The sequence below is a fragment of the Python bivittatus genome, unplaced genomic scaffold, assembly GCF_059951505.1.
Source record: "Python bivittatus isolate LINGU-HERP-01145 unplaced genomic scaffold, Pbiv_v1 ctg000810_np1212, whole genome shotgun sequence".
Lineage (NCBI taxonomy): Eukaryota > Metazoa > Chordata > Lepidosauria > Squamata > Pythonidae > Python > Python bivittatus.
Window position 1 is genome coordinate 3241401 of NW_028277111.1, and position 14455 is coordinate 3255855.

The following is a 14455-nucleotide window of genomic DNA, read 5'->3' on the forward strand; positions in this document are numbered from 1 at the left end:
CTGGTAACCAGTGCAGTTCACAAAGCAGAGGTATTACATGGGCATAGAAAGTCATGTGCATCAATACTCGTGCCCCTGCATTCTGAACCAGTTGAAGCTTCTGGGTGATTTTCAAGGGCAGCCCCACACAGAACATGTTGTAGTAGTCAAGCCACAAAGTGACTAGGGGATGAGTGACTGTCTGAAGGGCCCACTGATCTAGAAAAAGGCACTAGGGGCACACCAGATGAAGCTGTGCAAAGGCTTTCTTGGCCACTGCTGCCACCTACTCTTCAAGGAGCAATGAGTCCAAGAAGAGCCCCAGATTGCACACCAATCTTGAAGAGGGAAGTGCTCTCCATCAAGGTCAAAGATGGAGTTTTCCCAGATCTGGGTGGTCCAAATATCCACAGCCACTCAGTCTTGGTAGGATTGAGTCTGAGACAGTTCCTCCCCATCCAAACCCACACAGCTTCCAGCTTCCAATGCAACAGCATTTAAGAAAACCCCCAGAACCCCCAACGGAATTTGTCCACTTGGATTAAATACTTTCCCCTAATTATGGGCTAAAATTCACCACTCATCATTTTTGGTCTATTTTTGCATCTAAACATGTCATTAATAATCCCCAGTTTATCCTCTTTTTTTTACCATGATGAATGTTTCTATTTTAAAGTATTCTGTAGTAGTTTCCCTACCTCTACTCCTATAACTGATCAAGAGACAGAGTCAGTTGAAGTCACAGATCAAAATCCCTGCTGTGACATCTTTATTTTGTTGGTACTTGCATGGGGAAAAAAAGCGTGCTGCTTTAAAGCTTCTAAAACTTACTGCAGGAACAAGTTATTCAGAAGCTGGAAAATCAGATTGCATTGGTTTCATCCTATCCACCCCCACATACCTATCTATCTAGCCATCCATCAATTGAAATCAATGGGCTATTGCAAACATATTTCTATATGGTCCTGACACAGTCACCCAAACACCTGATATAGGTCCCTTTTACTTCCCCAAACAATAACTCTTAATAAGGCACTATATTACCCTTAAATGGAGTTTTGGAATTCCTGGGGAAAGGGAAGGGAAGGGATTTAAATAAGGAAAACCTTTCATTTGGTGGTGGGAGCAGTATATCGCTTGAATCAAATCAGAGAAACATGGGCAGTCTACAGAACGACATTTTTTGCAGCTGAAATCTACAAGAAAAAAGCAAATTGTTCAAGAGAAAATTATGGATGCTTCTTAGAGAGCCAAGATTGTCCCTGCCTAGGATAGTCAGTTGTGGTAAGTGAGATGTGAGCAACTGGTTTCTTCCAAAGTAGAAACATGAGCTTCCATGGAGGCAAAAGTGAAACCACATGATGGAACTGACAGCATTTATGCCACTTGTGCAATGAGGCCCTGACAAGTGTGCCCTCATTGTGGCTTCTGCTGGATGCCTAGAACTACAACTCCCATTATCCCTTGCTACTGGCCATGCTGGGTGAATTTACTGGGAGTTATACAGCATCACCCTATCACAACTGATCATGCTGGTTATAGCTAATGGAAGCCATCTGGAGATCTAATTGTTCGCTGTGTGAGACTAGGCTGAAGCTGCCATAACTAAAGATGAAGCAGGGATGTAAGCAGAGAGGACAAAAGCCAGGAGTCTTGTCTATGAGATCCCTTCAGGGAGGTAGATAAGAAGGAAGCAAGTGTTAAGGAAAAAAACAAAGGACCTGAACCAGAAAAAGGAAGTTGGGCCTGAGCACATGGAAATCCTCACCCCAATCCCATTACTTGTAAATCAACCAAACAAGGACTTTTGGGGATAAAAGGGGTCCCAAAGCCCGCCCACTCTGAGTCGTCTTGAGTCGTCTGAGCTGAATCTTTGGATCCAGACTTGGCGGCTTCCATCCCTCTAGCTAGTGCCTGGCAGCCTAGTTGGGAAGGACATGTTTGTGTGTGTGTGTGTGTGTGTGTGTGAGAGAGAGAGAGAGAGTGCAGATGTACCTTGCAACCAGTAAAGTTTTGCTGTTACTTTAAATTCACTGGATCTCCGTGTATTACAAAGAACTTCTTGGGCTTCAGTGTTCGGTTGGAAGTGATTTGTGTGTGTCCCTAATTATTTCCCGGCTGTTGACCAGGGCTGTGTGTCTGTCTGCTCCAGCCGCACCTATCTGGAAAACCCAGGTGGAAAGCAAGGGGGGCTGACAAGATCCGCGTGCCTCGACAGGCTGTGAGTGTGTGAGTGAGTGACCATAAGCCGAACCTGGGAGCAGCGTGTGTGACAGCTGCCTGCTTAAAATGGCCATTTTTCAGGTGGGATGATTGAGTGACTTAATACAGTAAAGATCTGTTCCTGACTTGGGAGTTGTGGTGGGGAGCAGCTGGCCCTTTAAATCAAAAACCCACCTTCTGTGCCCAGAGGGAGTCACCTGACCCCCAAGGGCCAATACAGGAAAAGTAAGGGGTTTGTCAGATTTTGGCGGGAAAAGTTGTGAGGGAATTGCTTGGAATCTGCAGTTACCTCAGGCAAGGTTTAAAATTGAGTTATTTAGCTACGGTTGGAATTCCGTTAGGGTTTTTTTTGTATTTAAACTGTGAATTGTGTGTGTGGAAACCTGTTTTCTATTTTCTTCAGCAAAGTTGATTTTTGTTTCAATCCTGGAATTGACTGGTGGCCTTCTAGCACCCACCTCAGCTTGGCTGAACTACTGACTCCTAAAGTTTTGGTTTCCCTTTGATGTTTGACCAGACCCAGGGTGGGGGTGAGGAGGCCCCCTTCAATCCTCTCCTGGCTCCCCAGAGGGCTGGTGGGAAAGGGAGAAACTGATTTATAGTGGGTGGTGGTGGCAGAAGGAGGAGACCTACTTTTCCAGTTGCTGTTCACCCACAGGCAGGTTACCTCAGAACTGAAAGCCCTCAGAGGAGGGCTGGTTGGACCCTGAAGATGCCTTTTATCCCTTATTACAGAAGTGACCCCCGCTGCAGTGATTTAGGCTTACCTCCTGAGTTGCCACTCACTGGCTTGCGTTGTATCCTCATACAGTTTACTAACTGCATAATTGTATACATGTCTACCCAGGAGGAGGCTTTCAATGCATTTTTCCCCAGGAGGAATGCTATACAGCTGAAAATTACTTTTAAAAACCTGCATTCAAATCAGTGGTCTGCTGCTTTAGGGATTTTTAGTATTTGGGCAAGAAGCAGGGCTTAGAAGGATGCTATTACATCAGTACTCCAGAAATTGAACTACACCCAGTGATGATAATTCTCTTGTTTTTGCTGACTTCTTCCTGTTGTCATGCATGTTTCACAAGTTACAACAACCAGTTATAGTGTTAAATAAAAACACAGGTTGATACACAGAAATTCTCAAATGAAATCCTTCCTCTGCTACAGCCTTTGTTTGTTTCATTGGTGCCCACCCATACTTAATGTATGTATACTTAATTAATGTATACTTAAACAAGACAAATGCTTGCTTGAAAGACTGCAGCTCAAATACTCCCAAGGAACATGGTAGGAGTGACAGAGTCAGCCAAGCCTACCATTCTCGTTATTTATAAACAGGATTCCAAAGGAGGATCAATGGTTTTTCAGTTCTTTACTTGTGATAGTAAGTTCCTGAAAGATCAGCATTTGTCAAGACTGAGAGCACCATAATTTTGTATTTTCAGTGGTCCACTGAATTTTGAAAAGGAGCCCCAAAATATGACTAGAGATATGAGAAGCCAAGATTAGAGAAATAAACCTACAATCAGTGGAAACAGTAAATTCTAGACTCTCCACAACTGCCATGTTCCTAGCACTATGGAGCACACTTTCCTGTGTGTGTATATTACATTGACAGGCCACAACTATTCCCATGAGTGAGAGCACAAGCTTTCCCCAGAGTGAGTGGCTGTCTGTACCATGGCTTTTTTCAGCACATGTGTCTTATTACAACCCGCACTTTGTGCACTGGCACTGGTTTTTTTCATGAGTGGGTTTTCTCATATCGAACAAGATCTGACTTATAACTGAAGCTTTTCCCACAGACTGAGCACTTGTATGGTTTCTCTCCTGTGTGGGTCTGCTGATGCTGTACCAGTTGCGAATTATACCAAAAATTCTTGCAGCAGAGCATTTGTAGGTTTTCCCCCCTGTGTAGGTCCTCTTGTGTTCAATAAGGTGAGAACTGTGCATGAAGCTCTTCCCACAGCTGGAACACTGGAACAGTGGTTAGGGTCATTAATGGTAAGGTAGGAACACTGCCTGAAGCTCTTTGCAAGGAACATCTGTATGGTTTCTCCCCCATGTGGGTTTTTTCATGTTTAATAAGGAAAGAACTGTGACCGAATGATTTGACACAATAGGAGCTTCTCCTCAGTATGAGTTTGTTTATGTACAATCAGGTTTGAATTGTGACTAAAGTTCTTCCGACGTTCAGAGTACTTGTAGGGTTTCTCCCCAGTATGAATTTTTTTCATGTACAATCAGGCGTGAATTGCAGCTATAGTTCTTCTCACACACAGAGCACTTGTAGGGTTTGTCCCCTGTGTGAATCCTCTCATGTATGATAAGATGTGACTGGGCATTGAAGGTTTTCCCATGGTAAGAGCACTTGCATGGCTTCTTTATGATATGTGTTCGTTGACATCACTGAAGGTAATCTGCACATGGAAAAGATTTTCTCATTCTGGTTTTCACGTGGTTTCTTTGCTGTCTTTTTTGCTTTCTGTAGACTCATAAAGCTTTGGTCTTCAGTGTGACCTTGGAAAATAGACCCTCTAGCTTGTTTTTGGAAGGCCTTTCGCAAAGGTTCCATTTGTTGAGGGGGTTTGAGTTTCTTATTTTTTCCTCCATATTCATTTGCCTGTTGCCAATCTAGAGGGGGGAAAATACAAGAATTGTGGAACGAGCAAGTGAAGAGAGAGCTTTTTGTCAAACAGATTGTGCCCCACTTGATTCAAAATTGCCCATGGGAATTTTTCATGGGAAACCACATTATTCTGAGTCAGACTCTTGGACAGTCTAAGTGTCATTTGGGCCAGTTTTTCTTATGAGTTATTTGGTATATAGTATCATCTATATCTGTGTCCAGAACTGTTGGACATTTTGATGCCTCCCTGCTGGTTAATATTTTAATACTTAAAATTTATGCAGAACCTTCAGAGAATGGTGTTATTATTTCTCAACTACAGGTCTTTTAGAAGACAGTTGGTTTTTCCTGTTACTTGCTTGGAAATTGATATTTGATCTATTGGTTTGATAACTGTTGTTCTTTTGGAGTTATTGTATTGTTCTAGTTGTAAACACTACAGAGTTTTGGACTGAAGTAGGTTATGCAGTTTGTAAATAAACAAATTCCTACAAGGCTGTCAGCCCTTCAAGATAGGCAAGAACAAAAAACAGGCACAACAGGGATTCCAGGACTGTTCTTTATTGTTGTACAGGAGAATAACAGAATCTTGAAAGCGTGTCCAACTTCCTCTCTACTCCATCTTATACCAAACAAAATCAAGGCAGGGTTATTTTGAGTTTCTTCCTTATGCTTTTCTCTTTCTCAGAACTGAGTAATCTCTTCTGAAAGTCCCCCCTTAATGGTTTGTTCTTTCCTTCTCCTTTCCCAAGGCCAGGTTTACCTTCTTTCACAAAGGCCAAGCCAATGACCAGGGATTATGGAAGGGGACATTCTTGGATTACGAGCATAGATGTTTAAGACTTGAGTCTCTGTATGCTCAAAATCCAAGAATGTATCCTTCTACAATCCCTGACCATGCAAACAATGCAAACTCCACTAATTACGTGTGGTGCTGCAATACAACTATGAAAGGGTAGAGCTTGCTTCATGATACCATGACACTTATCATCATGGTTGGGAAGGGACATCTATGATTTATAAGTATCTGGTTACAAATATGCTGGGAGCCTTTAACACCGATTCTGTGGGCCCTGCACAGCTGCTGATTGATTTACAGAAACAATTTAAGTTGCTAGCGTTGATCTGTAAAGCCCTTTCTGGCTTGGCACCTGGGTATCTGTAGGATCATTTGCTCCAACCACAATCAGCCCAGACTATTAGATCTTCCAGACCCACACTTCCAAGGGGTCAGAGTGGCTGAAGTTAAAAGGTGCTGCTTCACTGGTGGTGCCAATGCTTTGCAATAGCCTCCCAACAGAAATCACACTAGCCCCCTCCTTGCTGGCCCTTGGGAAAATGTTAAAACAGTTATTTTGGAGGGCATTCTCCTAAGCTTAAGCACCACATCATCTCTTGTTTCTTTATTTTTGTTTTTCACTTACTGTTTCTGTAGTTCTTTTACTTGGGGAGAGGTTATATGTTACTTGTCTGTTTAATACCATGGATGCTTTAATTTTTGTTATATACTAGAGTATATAAATCACTGGGAATCATTAGATTGGGGTGGGCTGTTAGTTTAATAAATAAATGGATATGTCATCTAGGTTTAATTAAATTGCTTCTAAATAAGTGTGCTTAGACTGACTCTAAAGAGATATTAAGATAGCTTAGTGTTTATTTAGTCCAGAACTCAAGGTGGGATTCTTAGCTTCTTATTTCAACCCACCAACATTCATGAAAGGGCTAAAAAAGATGAGATGGTGGTTGTGGCACCATCATCAAAGACTCACCTCTTTGTACAAACATGTGGCATTGGTGTGCATACAAAAGGGTCTGTAGGATAGATTAGGGAATTAAGGAAGATAATGGAAGTAGGCAATAGAGAAAAAAAAAACTTGTTGTGAAGAAGGTCCCATGAAATCACCAGGAGATAAGCTCCACTTGAAGAATTTTGCTATTTAGCTTTTGAAGGAAACCACAATCGCTCTGTGCATGAAAACAAATTCAGTCAAGTAAACTGATGACTGCAAGTGGGGAGGAGAAACTCACGCTTTTCACACTTCCATCCTGTGACATCTCTAATAATATATAAAGGAGGAAGGGAGTTAATAGTTAGGTCATGGGGAAAACTGGAAGCTCAGAATTTGAACCTGAATGCATTCAACCATCAGGGGTAGATTGTTTAATTTTATTTTAACCTGTACTGAACAGAGCCATTACGGTTTATAAACCTTGGCTTACGGGGTAATGCAATATGTAAATTCAGTTCTTGCCGTTTTTCATGCGGGAAATATAGCAGAGATGCAAAGAACGCAACCTACTGGTATCCGTTTTCCAGCTCCTGAATTTTCAGGCTATTTTATTTTGTTTTTTTCATGGGGAGGAATTTTTTTCGTGGGGGAGAATTGTTTTTGTTTTTTCGTGGGGTAGAAGCAGCAAAATCGCTGCTTTAAGCTTGCATGCACCCACCAGGTCCAAACTGGTTCCGTTTCCCTTTTTTTCTCCCTCGCTTTCTCTTCCCGCGCCAGAAGGTGCCACTTTGGAAGTGGCAAGCTCTCCTCTAAGGGTTAAAAAGACTGAATGCACAGTCCTAGAAAGGCATGGGGGGGGGCACCGAAAAGCCATTTCCGGCTGCATCCTCCTCCCCCCTCCACCCCGGCTTCGCTTTTCTATGGAAGCTGAGCAGTTCTGGAGGGTGGCATCCAGAGCTACAGCTATCCCCGTAGCTGGTAAGTTACGGGGACCCTGGGCTTGGCTGGAGAAGGGGAGGCAGAAGGGATCTTGTAATGGAAAAGTCCCGCCAGTCAGGGAAGGGTGAGAAAGAAAAGACAGGCAGCTAGGGGAGAGAATCCCCGCCCCCCCATCTCCACGCTTTTTGCAATGAACACATCCCAGGCTCCTCCTCCTTTGTGCCAAAGCTACTGTAGTTGTCTGAAGTCCGTCTGACAAGGGATCTTCCATGCCGCCAACGTACAAGGTGCAGGCTGGGTTCTGTACGTTTAAAATGAAGGATGAATTTGCGTTTCCCAGAGTCAGCCCAAAAATTTGCTTTCAAGACTGCAACTGAGCTTTTAAACCTTTTAGATACAGAAGGAGTCGGGTCTGCCCAAACTTTATTCAGTAGTCTAACTGTCTGAAGGGGGAAGAGAGGCTTGCTCTTGGTTTCTGTCATAAAGGCATCTAGCTTAGTTCAAAAGGCCAAACAGGGTTGGCTCTCATTAGTATGGGATTGGATGGGAGACCACTAGGAAATTTCAGAACTGTAGGGTAGACTAGGAAGTCCGAACACATCCTGGAAGAAGGCAAGGGCAAAACTCTTGCATGTTGTTGCCAAGATAACTGCATGTGTGTTTATTCAATGTATACCCCACTTTTTGGGTATGTATGCATTCAAGGTACATAGAAGTGTCTGTTAGGTCACCCAGAGTCAAACTCAACTGGTTTTTAATTAAGTAGGTATCATCAAGTCCATCTTAATTCCTTAGGTCTGCATGGATAAATGCTTGCTATATTGATCCGTCTTCATTAATTAACTTACTGCTTTTCTCAGATTTCTTTGAGTCTTTCTATACACCTTATCTGCTAATTCTTATGACTTCTTTCAGTCTCGCCAAACATACTATTTCTTTAGTGGGTCATCTCCTCATTCCACATGCCCAATTCACTTTCTTTTTGTGTTTCCAAAAATTACAGGAACATGGAAGACCCTGCAGTAGACAAATTCCAAAAGGAAGGCCTTGCATCACAAGAAGGACATAAAGCTTCAGCTGGAAAGACCTACAACAGTATGCCCTTCCAGAATATGGCTGATGAACGTAAGCATTCTGAATGGGAGAGAAAAAGATGTGCTAGTAAAAGCAGGAGAAAAAAGGGATAGAAATGTCTTATGCCAGAGTGGCAGGGGAAAAAATCACTACAGTTTCAGAAGATAGTAAGAATATGCTGGATCAGATCCCTGGCTCATCTAGTCTGGCAGTCTGTTCTCACACTTACCAACCAATCACACAAGGAAGCCCACTGGTCTCCCATCAGATGGCCTTCAGACGCAGTCACACTCTCATCATGACTAATAGTTATTGATCCCCATGGCTTCCATGAAACGGTTCAACCCTTTTTTGAAGCCAGCCAAGCTGGTGACCAGCACCACGCTCATGGTACCGAATTTCAAAATTGAATTATGCATCATATAAAAAAATATTTCCTTTTGTCTGTCCTGATTTTTTCAAGGTTCAATTTCATTGGGTAACCTCTGGTTCTAGTATTTTGGGAAGGGGAAAATTGCTTCTCCTTGTCCACTTTATCCATACCATGCATAATTTTGTATGCTCAATCATATCATCTTTAATTTGTCTCCTTTTTAGGCTAAAAAGCCCCAAATGTCACAACCTTTCCTCATAAGGAAGCTGCTCCAGCCCCTTGATAATCTCAGTTGCCCTCTTCTTAACCTTCACTATACTCACTATATACAATTGCTATACATACTCGTTCCGCTATATCCTTTTTGAGGTGCAGTGACCAGACACAATATTCCAAATGTGGTTGCACCACTGATTTATATAAGGTTTTTATGATACTGACATCTCTATTTTCAATACTGTTTCTTATTATCCCTAACATGCTGTTGGCCTTTTTTACAGTGGATACACACTGTGTTGACACCTTCATTGAACTGTGCGCTCTCTCTCTCTCTCTCTCTCTCTCTCTCTCTCTCTCTCTCTCTCAGCAAATGCTAACTCGTGGCTAAGAGATGTCTTAAATAGTATCTTTTTTGTTCGGCATTTAGTATTAATCAATTGGACAGGATGTTGTCCCTTTAATTTTTTTTTCAGATAGGGATAGAGTTTGTTGTCTAGCTTAAATAACTGATTGTGCTCATTCCTCTACTGGACGTTGACTTACATCAGATTTTTCTCTTCATTTCAGATGGGGAAGTGTTGATCAGAGGAAATGATGGGGGGGCACAACCAGTGCTGGAGGAAAGTTATATGTGCCAAGATGTGGAAGACCATCTTGGGAATTCAGGGGGAATGAAGGAGAAAGGAAACCTAATCAGTGAAAGGAATGAATCTTTTGCTAATTTGGACATTGGTTTCCATGAAATTTCGGTCCATCAAAACATTCCAAGAGAAGGAAAAAGGCATGAGGCTTCTACATATGTAGAAAGTTGGGATGAGACATCAGATATGAAAATGTGTTGGAAAGTTCACACAGGAGAGAAACCATTTAAATGTGTTGAGTGTGGGAAGAGTTTTAGTAGGAGCTCAGAACTTATTAGGCATAAAAGAGTTCACACTGGAGAGAAACCATATGAGTGTCCAGAGTGTGGGAAGAGCTTCAGTCAAAGTAGAAACCTTACTTCCCACCAAAGGAGCCACACAGGAGAGAAACCTTACAAATGCTTGGAGTGTGGAAAGTGTTTCAGTAACAGTGGCATTCTTACTTCCCATCAGAGAAGCCACACTGGAGAGAAACCCTATAAATGCTTAGAGTGTGGGAAGTGCTTCAGTCAAAGCGGCATTCTTACTGCGCACCAAGCAATGCACACTGGGCAAAAACCATTTCCATGCCTGGAATGTGGTAAGAGGTTTCGCCAGCTCATACACCTTACCTCTCATGAGAGAATTCACACAGGAGAAAAACCATTTCAGTGCCTGGAGTGTGGGAAGAGTTTCCGTCAGCATATACATCTTACTTCTCACAAAAGAACCCACACAGGAGAGAAACCATTTCAGTGCCAAGAGTGTGGGAAGAGCTTCAGCCAGAGTTCACACCTGATTCGGCATGAAAGAACCCACACGGGAGAGAAACCATTTAAATGCCTCCTGTGTGAAAAGAGCTTTGGTCATAGCTCTGAACTTGTTCGGCACGAAAGAACCCACACAGGGGAGAAGCCATTTAAATGTCCGGAGTGTGAGAAGAGCTTCAGTCGCAGCTCTGAACTTATTCGACATAAAAGAATCCACACAGGGGAGAAGCCCTATAAATGCTTGGAGTGCAACAAGAGCTTCATCGATAGCACAAACCTTATTAGGCATCAGATAAGCCACACAGGGGAGAAACCATACAAGTGCCAGGAATGTGGGAAATGCTTCAGTCAGAGCAGAAGCCTTACTGCACATCAGCGGATTCACACAGGTGAGAAGCCCTTTAAATGCCAGGAGTGTGGGAAATGCTTTAGTCAGAGTGGAATCCTTACGGCGCATCAAGGGATGCATACAGGACAGAAACCCTTCAAATGCCTGGAGTGCGGAAAGAGGTTTCGTCAGCACATCCACCTGACATCCCACCGAAGAATCCATACAGGTGAGAAGCCATTTAAATGCCTGGAGTGCGGAAGGAGCTTTCGTCAGCACATACACCTTACCTCTCACAAAAGGATCCACACTGGGGAGAAACCTTTCAAATGTCAGGAGTGTGGCAAGAGTTTTAGTCACAACTCCATTCTTATTTCTCACGTGAGAACCCACACCGGCGACAAGCCCTTTAAATGTTTGGAGTGTGGAAAAAGCTTTACTTGGAGCACCCTCCTGATCAGGCATGAACGAACTCACACAGGGGAGAAACCTTTTAAATGCCAAGAGTGTGGCAAGGGCTTTAGTGAGAGCTCACTTCTTAATAAGCACCAGAGGCGTCATGCTGGGGAAAAACCATTCAAATGTTTGGAGTGTGGAAAGAACTTTTTTTCCAGTACGCTCCTTATTCGACATCAGAGGATTCACACAGGAGAGAAACCGCTGAATGTTTGGAATGTGGAAAATGCTTCAATTGAACCTCGGAAATTGTTTGAGATAAAAGAATTTGAAGAGGAGAAAATTCTTAGTCGTGATCAGAATGCGGCAAAAGTTGTCATGCCATAAGTCTAGCAATTATTTACCAAAATTTAACAGAGCAAGGAACCATAACTATTCTTTTAATGGAAAAAAGTGTTTCTGTCTTAGCACTGTATCATTTCTCATCAGGAAATTCACAAGAGGCAATATGGAGCAGAAGTACACAAAGTAGGGCAGGATAGGAATATATTTCTAGGAAACTTTTGCCTAAACCATCATAAATCTGTCATCTTGTCTAGGTGCTCTTGACTTCCTTGAAGAGTTAGAGTAAATTGAAGAGACTTACTAATTTAATTCTTATGATTAAAGTATATTTCTTAATCACTTCAACTAAGACTCTCTAGGTATTCACAAAGTGAACATATGTGATACAACACTTTTCTGCACTGCTTCTCCTTATACAGAAGTCACTCCTTTGGCATTTCTGTTCTTTTTCATGTTTTTTAAATTAATTTGGAAAAGTATTGGGCTAGGGCCTGATTGCTATTCATGTCCTAAAGTTTAGTACAGTGGAAAAGACTTATTCATCTGTTGGAGCAAAAACGAGAAGAGCATTGTTGAAAGGACCACTACATTTAATGGTCCTGAACTTTTTCTACATAAGAGATGACTTATATTGCATGTTTAAATGTTGTGTATGCTGCTCATAAGCTAAGTCCCAGACAGGTAAGGCTCAAACTTTTTTTTTTTTTTTTGCACCAATGGAGAAATCATGAATGACAAAGAATGCAAAGAAGGGAAACTATTGTCATGGGTGCACCAGTGAGAAACTTAGATACAGCCATTCTGATCTCTTTCCAAGAAGAAGAGGAAAGGTGTGGCTCCATCCATCTGATGTTAGGTGCCATTTTGTGACTGAATTACATAACAACACCAGGCATCCTTAACATTGCTCATGTTACATTAACATCCAGAACTCTTTGAACCAATGTTGGGAAATGTGGCCCTGTCGACTGTTATGCTTTTCATTGTGGCCAGATAGGAAATTGCAGCTCAAAAGGGGCATTTTGGAGGGACAGCCGTGCCTCTTCTGTCCTTCAGTTTTCCTCAGTGTGATTTGCCTTAGCAAGGAGGCAGACACTTATTGGAACATCGGCTTCCTGATTGGCTTCCTGCGCACCCAGGCTTTTTCCCATTGGCTGCCCCAGTGTCATTCTGAACCAAAACTGAAAGGGCCTGGAATTGGCAGGTGCCTCCCTTAAACTCCTGCCATTTCCTTCAAATCTAATCCCTACAAGGGAGAACCTTATCAAACCTTGAACACGAATATCTATTGTCAGCTTCTCTGTGTTTTATCTATTGCAAAGGAACAATTTGTTAAGATGTGAGCGTGGATGGGATATTTTACCCCAAGAGGAGGGGCATCCTTAAAATGGGCTTAATCAGTAATTTAAATTTGCTATTTAAGTAGCTACACATCCATTAGAAAAAAATATTTTCCTTATGCAAGTATATTTTGGGGTGGAATGCTGTCTTAGTGATTTTTTTCATCTGCCAAATGGGTGAAGATTCCAGATGTCTACCCAATTTTTTCAAGGACATCCTCAAAGAGGGTAAAACATGTCAAAATGGTGGCTGCAATTTAAGCCCCACCCCTTTTAAACATACATTGTGCATGTGATACATATAAAAAGGGTGGGGCTTTCTTTGCACCACTGTGGCCACCATCTTGGCTTTTTTTACCTCTCCTGTGGGCATCCCTGCCCAGGAGATACATTGCTCACACTATTTAACTGGTATTCTGTTAGCTGGCTAAAACTTTTCTGCTTCAACAAGCAATTATTTCCCCAGGCAGGATTCTTTGTTGTTGTTGTTGTTCTTTTTTGTGTGTTTGTTTTTAATGTTAATCCTTCATTTCAGAATATTTTTATCTGTTTCTGTTTTTATTGTTCAATGGGATTTTGTTAATAAACCACCCTGTGTGATATATATGCCTTGGAAAGTCAGAGTACCCTTTTTTAATAAATAAATAAAACTTTAAACTACATGGGAATTCACAAGGGAGATGAAGTTTTAAACAACTGGTCTCTGGATTTGTGCAAACTCCACTTCTGACCCTAAAAATCGCTCAAATAAGAGGTGGGGGAAGGTTTACTTACTTTTTAATTATATTTTCCTCTCACTTTTGGATTAATATTTTCTCTCAAAGGGGCCCATACCAATTCACTGAGAGATTGGGGGAAACTTTGTAAAAATGATAAGCAAAAAGCAGAGGATAGAGCAGCAGAAGAGAATCTCTGTCTTGCCTACAACTCCCAGCAGCCCCCAGCGTAGCTAATAATGAAGGATGCAGGGAAGTGTAATTAATCATCTTGAGGATCAGAGGTTCTCTACCCTATTCTCCAACTTTAATTCATTATATCTGGCGTCTTCTGGCTGTGTTGAACTGCAACACACATGGAGGGAATAGATGTATTGGTCAATATCAGTGTATGCTAGGATGTCTTTTAATCCTTGCACGCTTGGCATAGAGAGCACTTGTTAGCCTTTTCCATGCCTTGAGCAAATAGAAGCCAATTTTAGGTCTTGTTTGTTAGCTTTTTTATAAAATGGCATGGGTTGGTAGTTTTGACCAATGTCTTCCTCTTTGGTTGGCTGGTGTTTTTGACATCTCTCTGGTTAGAATGGCAATCAGAGTCACTCTTTGATTATCTAGGCAATTGAATGTTTTGTGCATAATCATATTCAATTCCTTTTATTCAATAGCCCCAGTGGGCAGCTTTTCTCCCTGTCACTTTTTCTGGACTCCAACTTTCATCATCCTAGACCACCCTGGTGTATACTTTTGCAACTTTTCCTAATATTTTTCCCTAAT

The 14455-nt window shown here is 42.0% G+C and overlaps 1 protein-coding gene across 2 annotated transcripts; it reads left to right on the forward strand.

Moving 5' to 3' along the window:
* The first annotated feature begins 7448 nt into the window (after positions 1–7448).
* Positions 7449–13625, forward strand: LOC112542458 (uncharacterized). Of its 2 annotated transcripts, XM_025175361.2 has the most exons (3): positions 7449–7539; positions 8504–8625; positions 9734–13625. In XM_025175361.2, the coding sequence occupies exons 2-3, from the start codon at positions 8508–8510 to the stop codon at positions 11665–11667; spliced, it is 2052 nt and encodes a 683-aa protein (XP_025031129.1). In that variant the 5' UTR covers positions 7449–7539; positions 8504–8507; the 3' UTR covers positions 11668–13625. The 2 variants fall into 2 exon arrangements, with proteins under 2 accessions (XP_025031129.1, XP_087985640.1); XM_088129514.1 differs by lacking the exon at positions 7449–7539 and having other exon boundaries at positions 8463–8625.
* Positions 13626–14455: the final 830 nt, after the last annotated feature.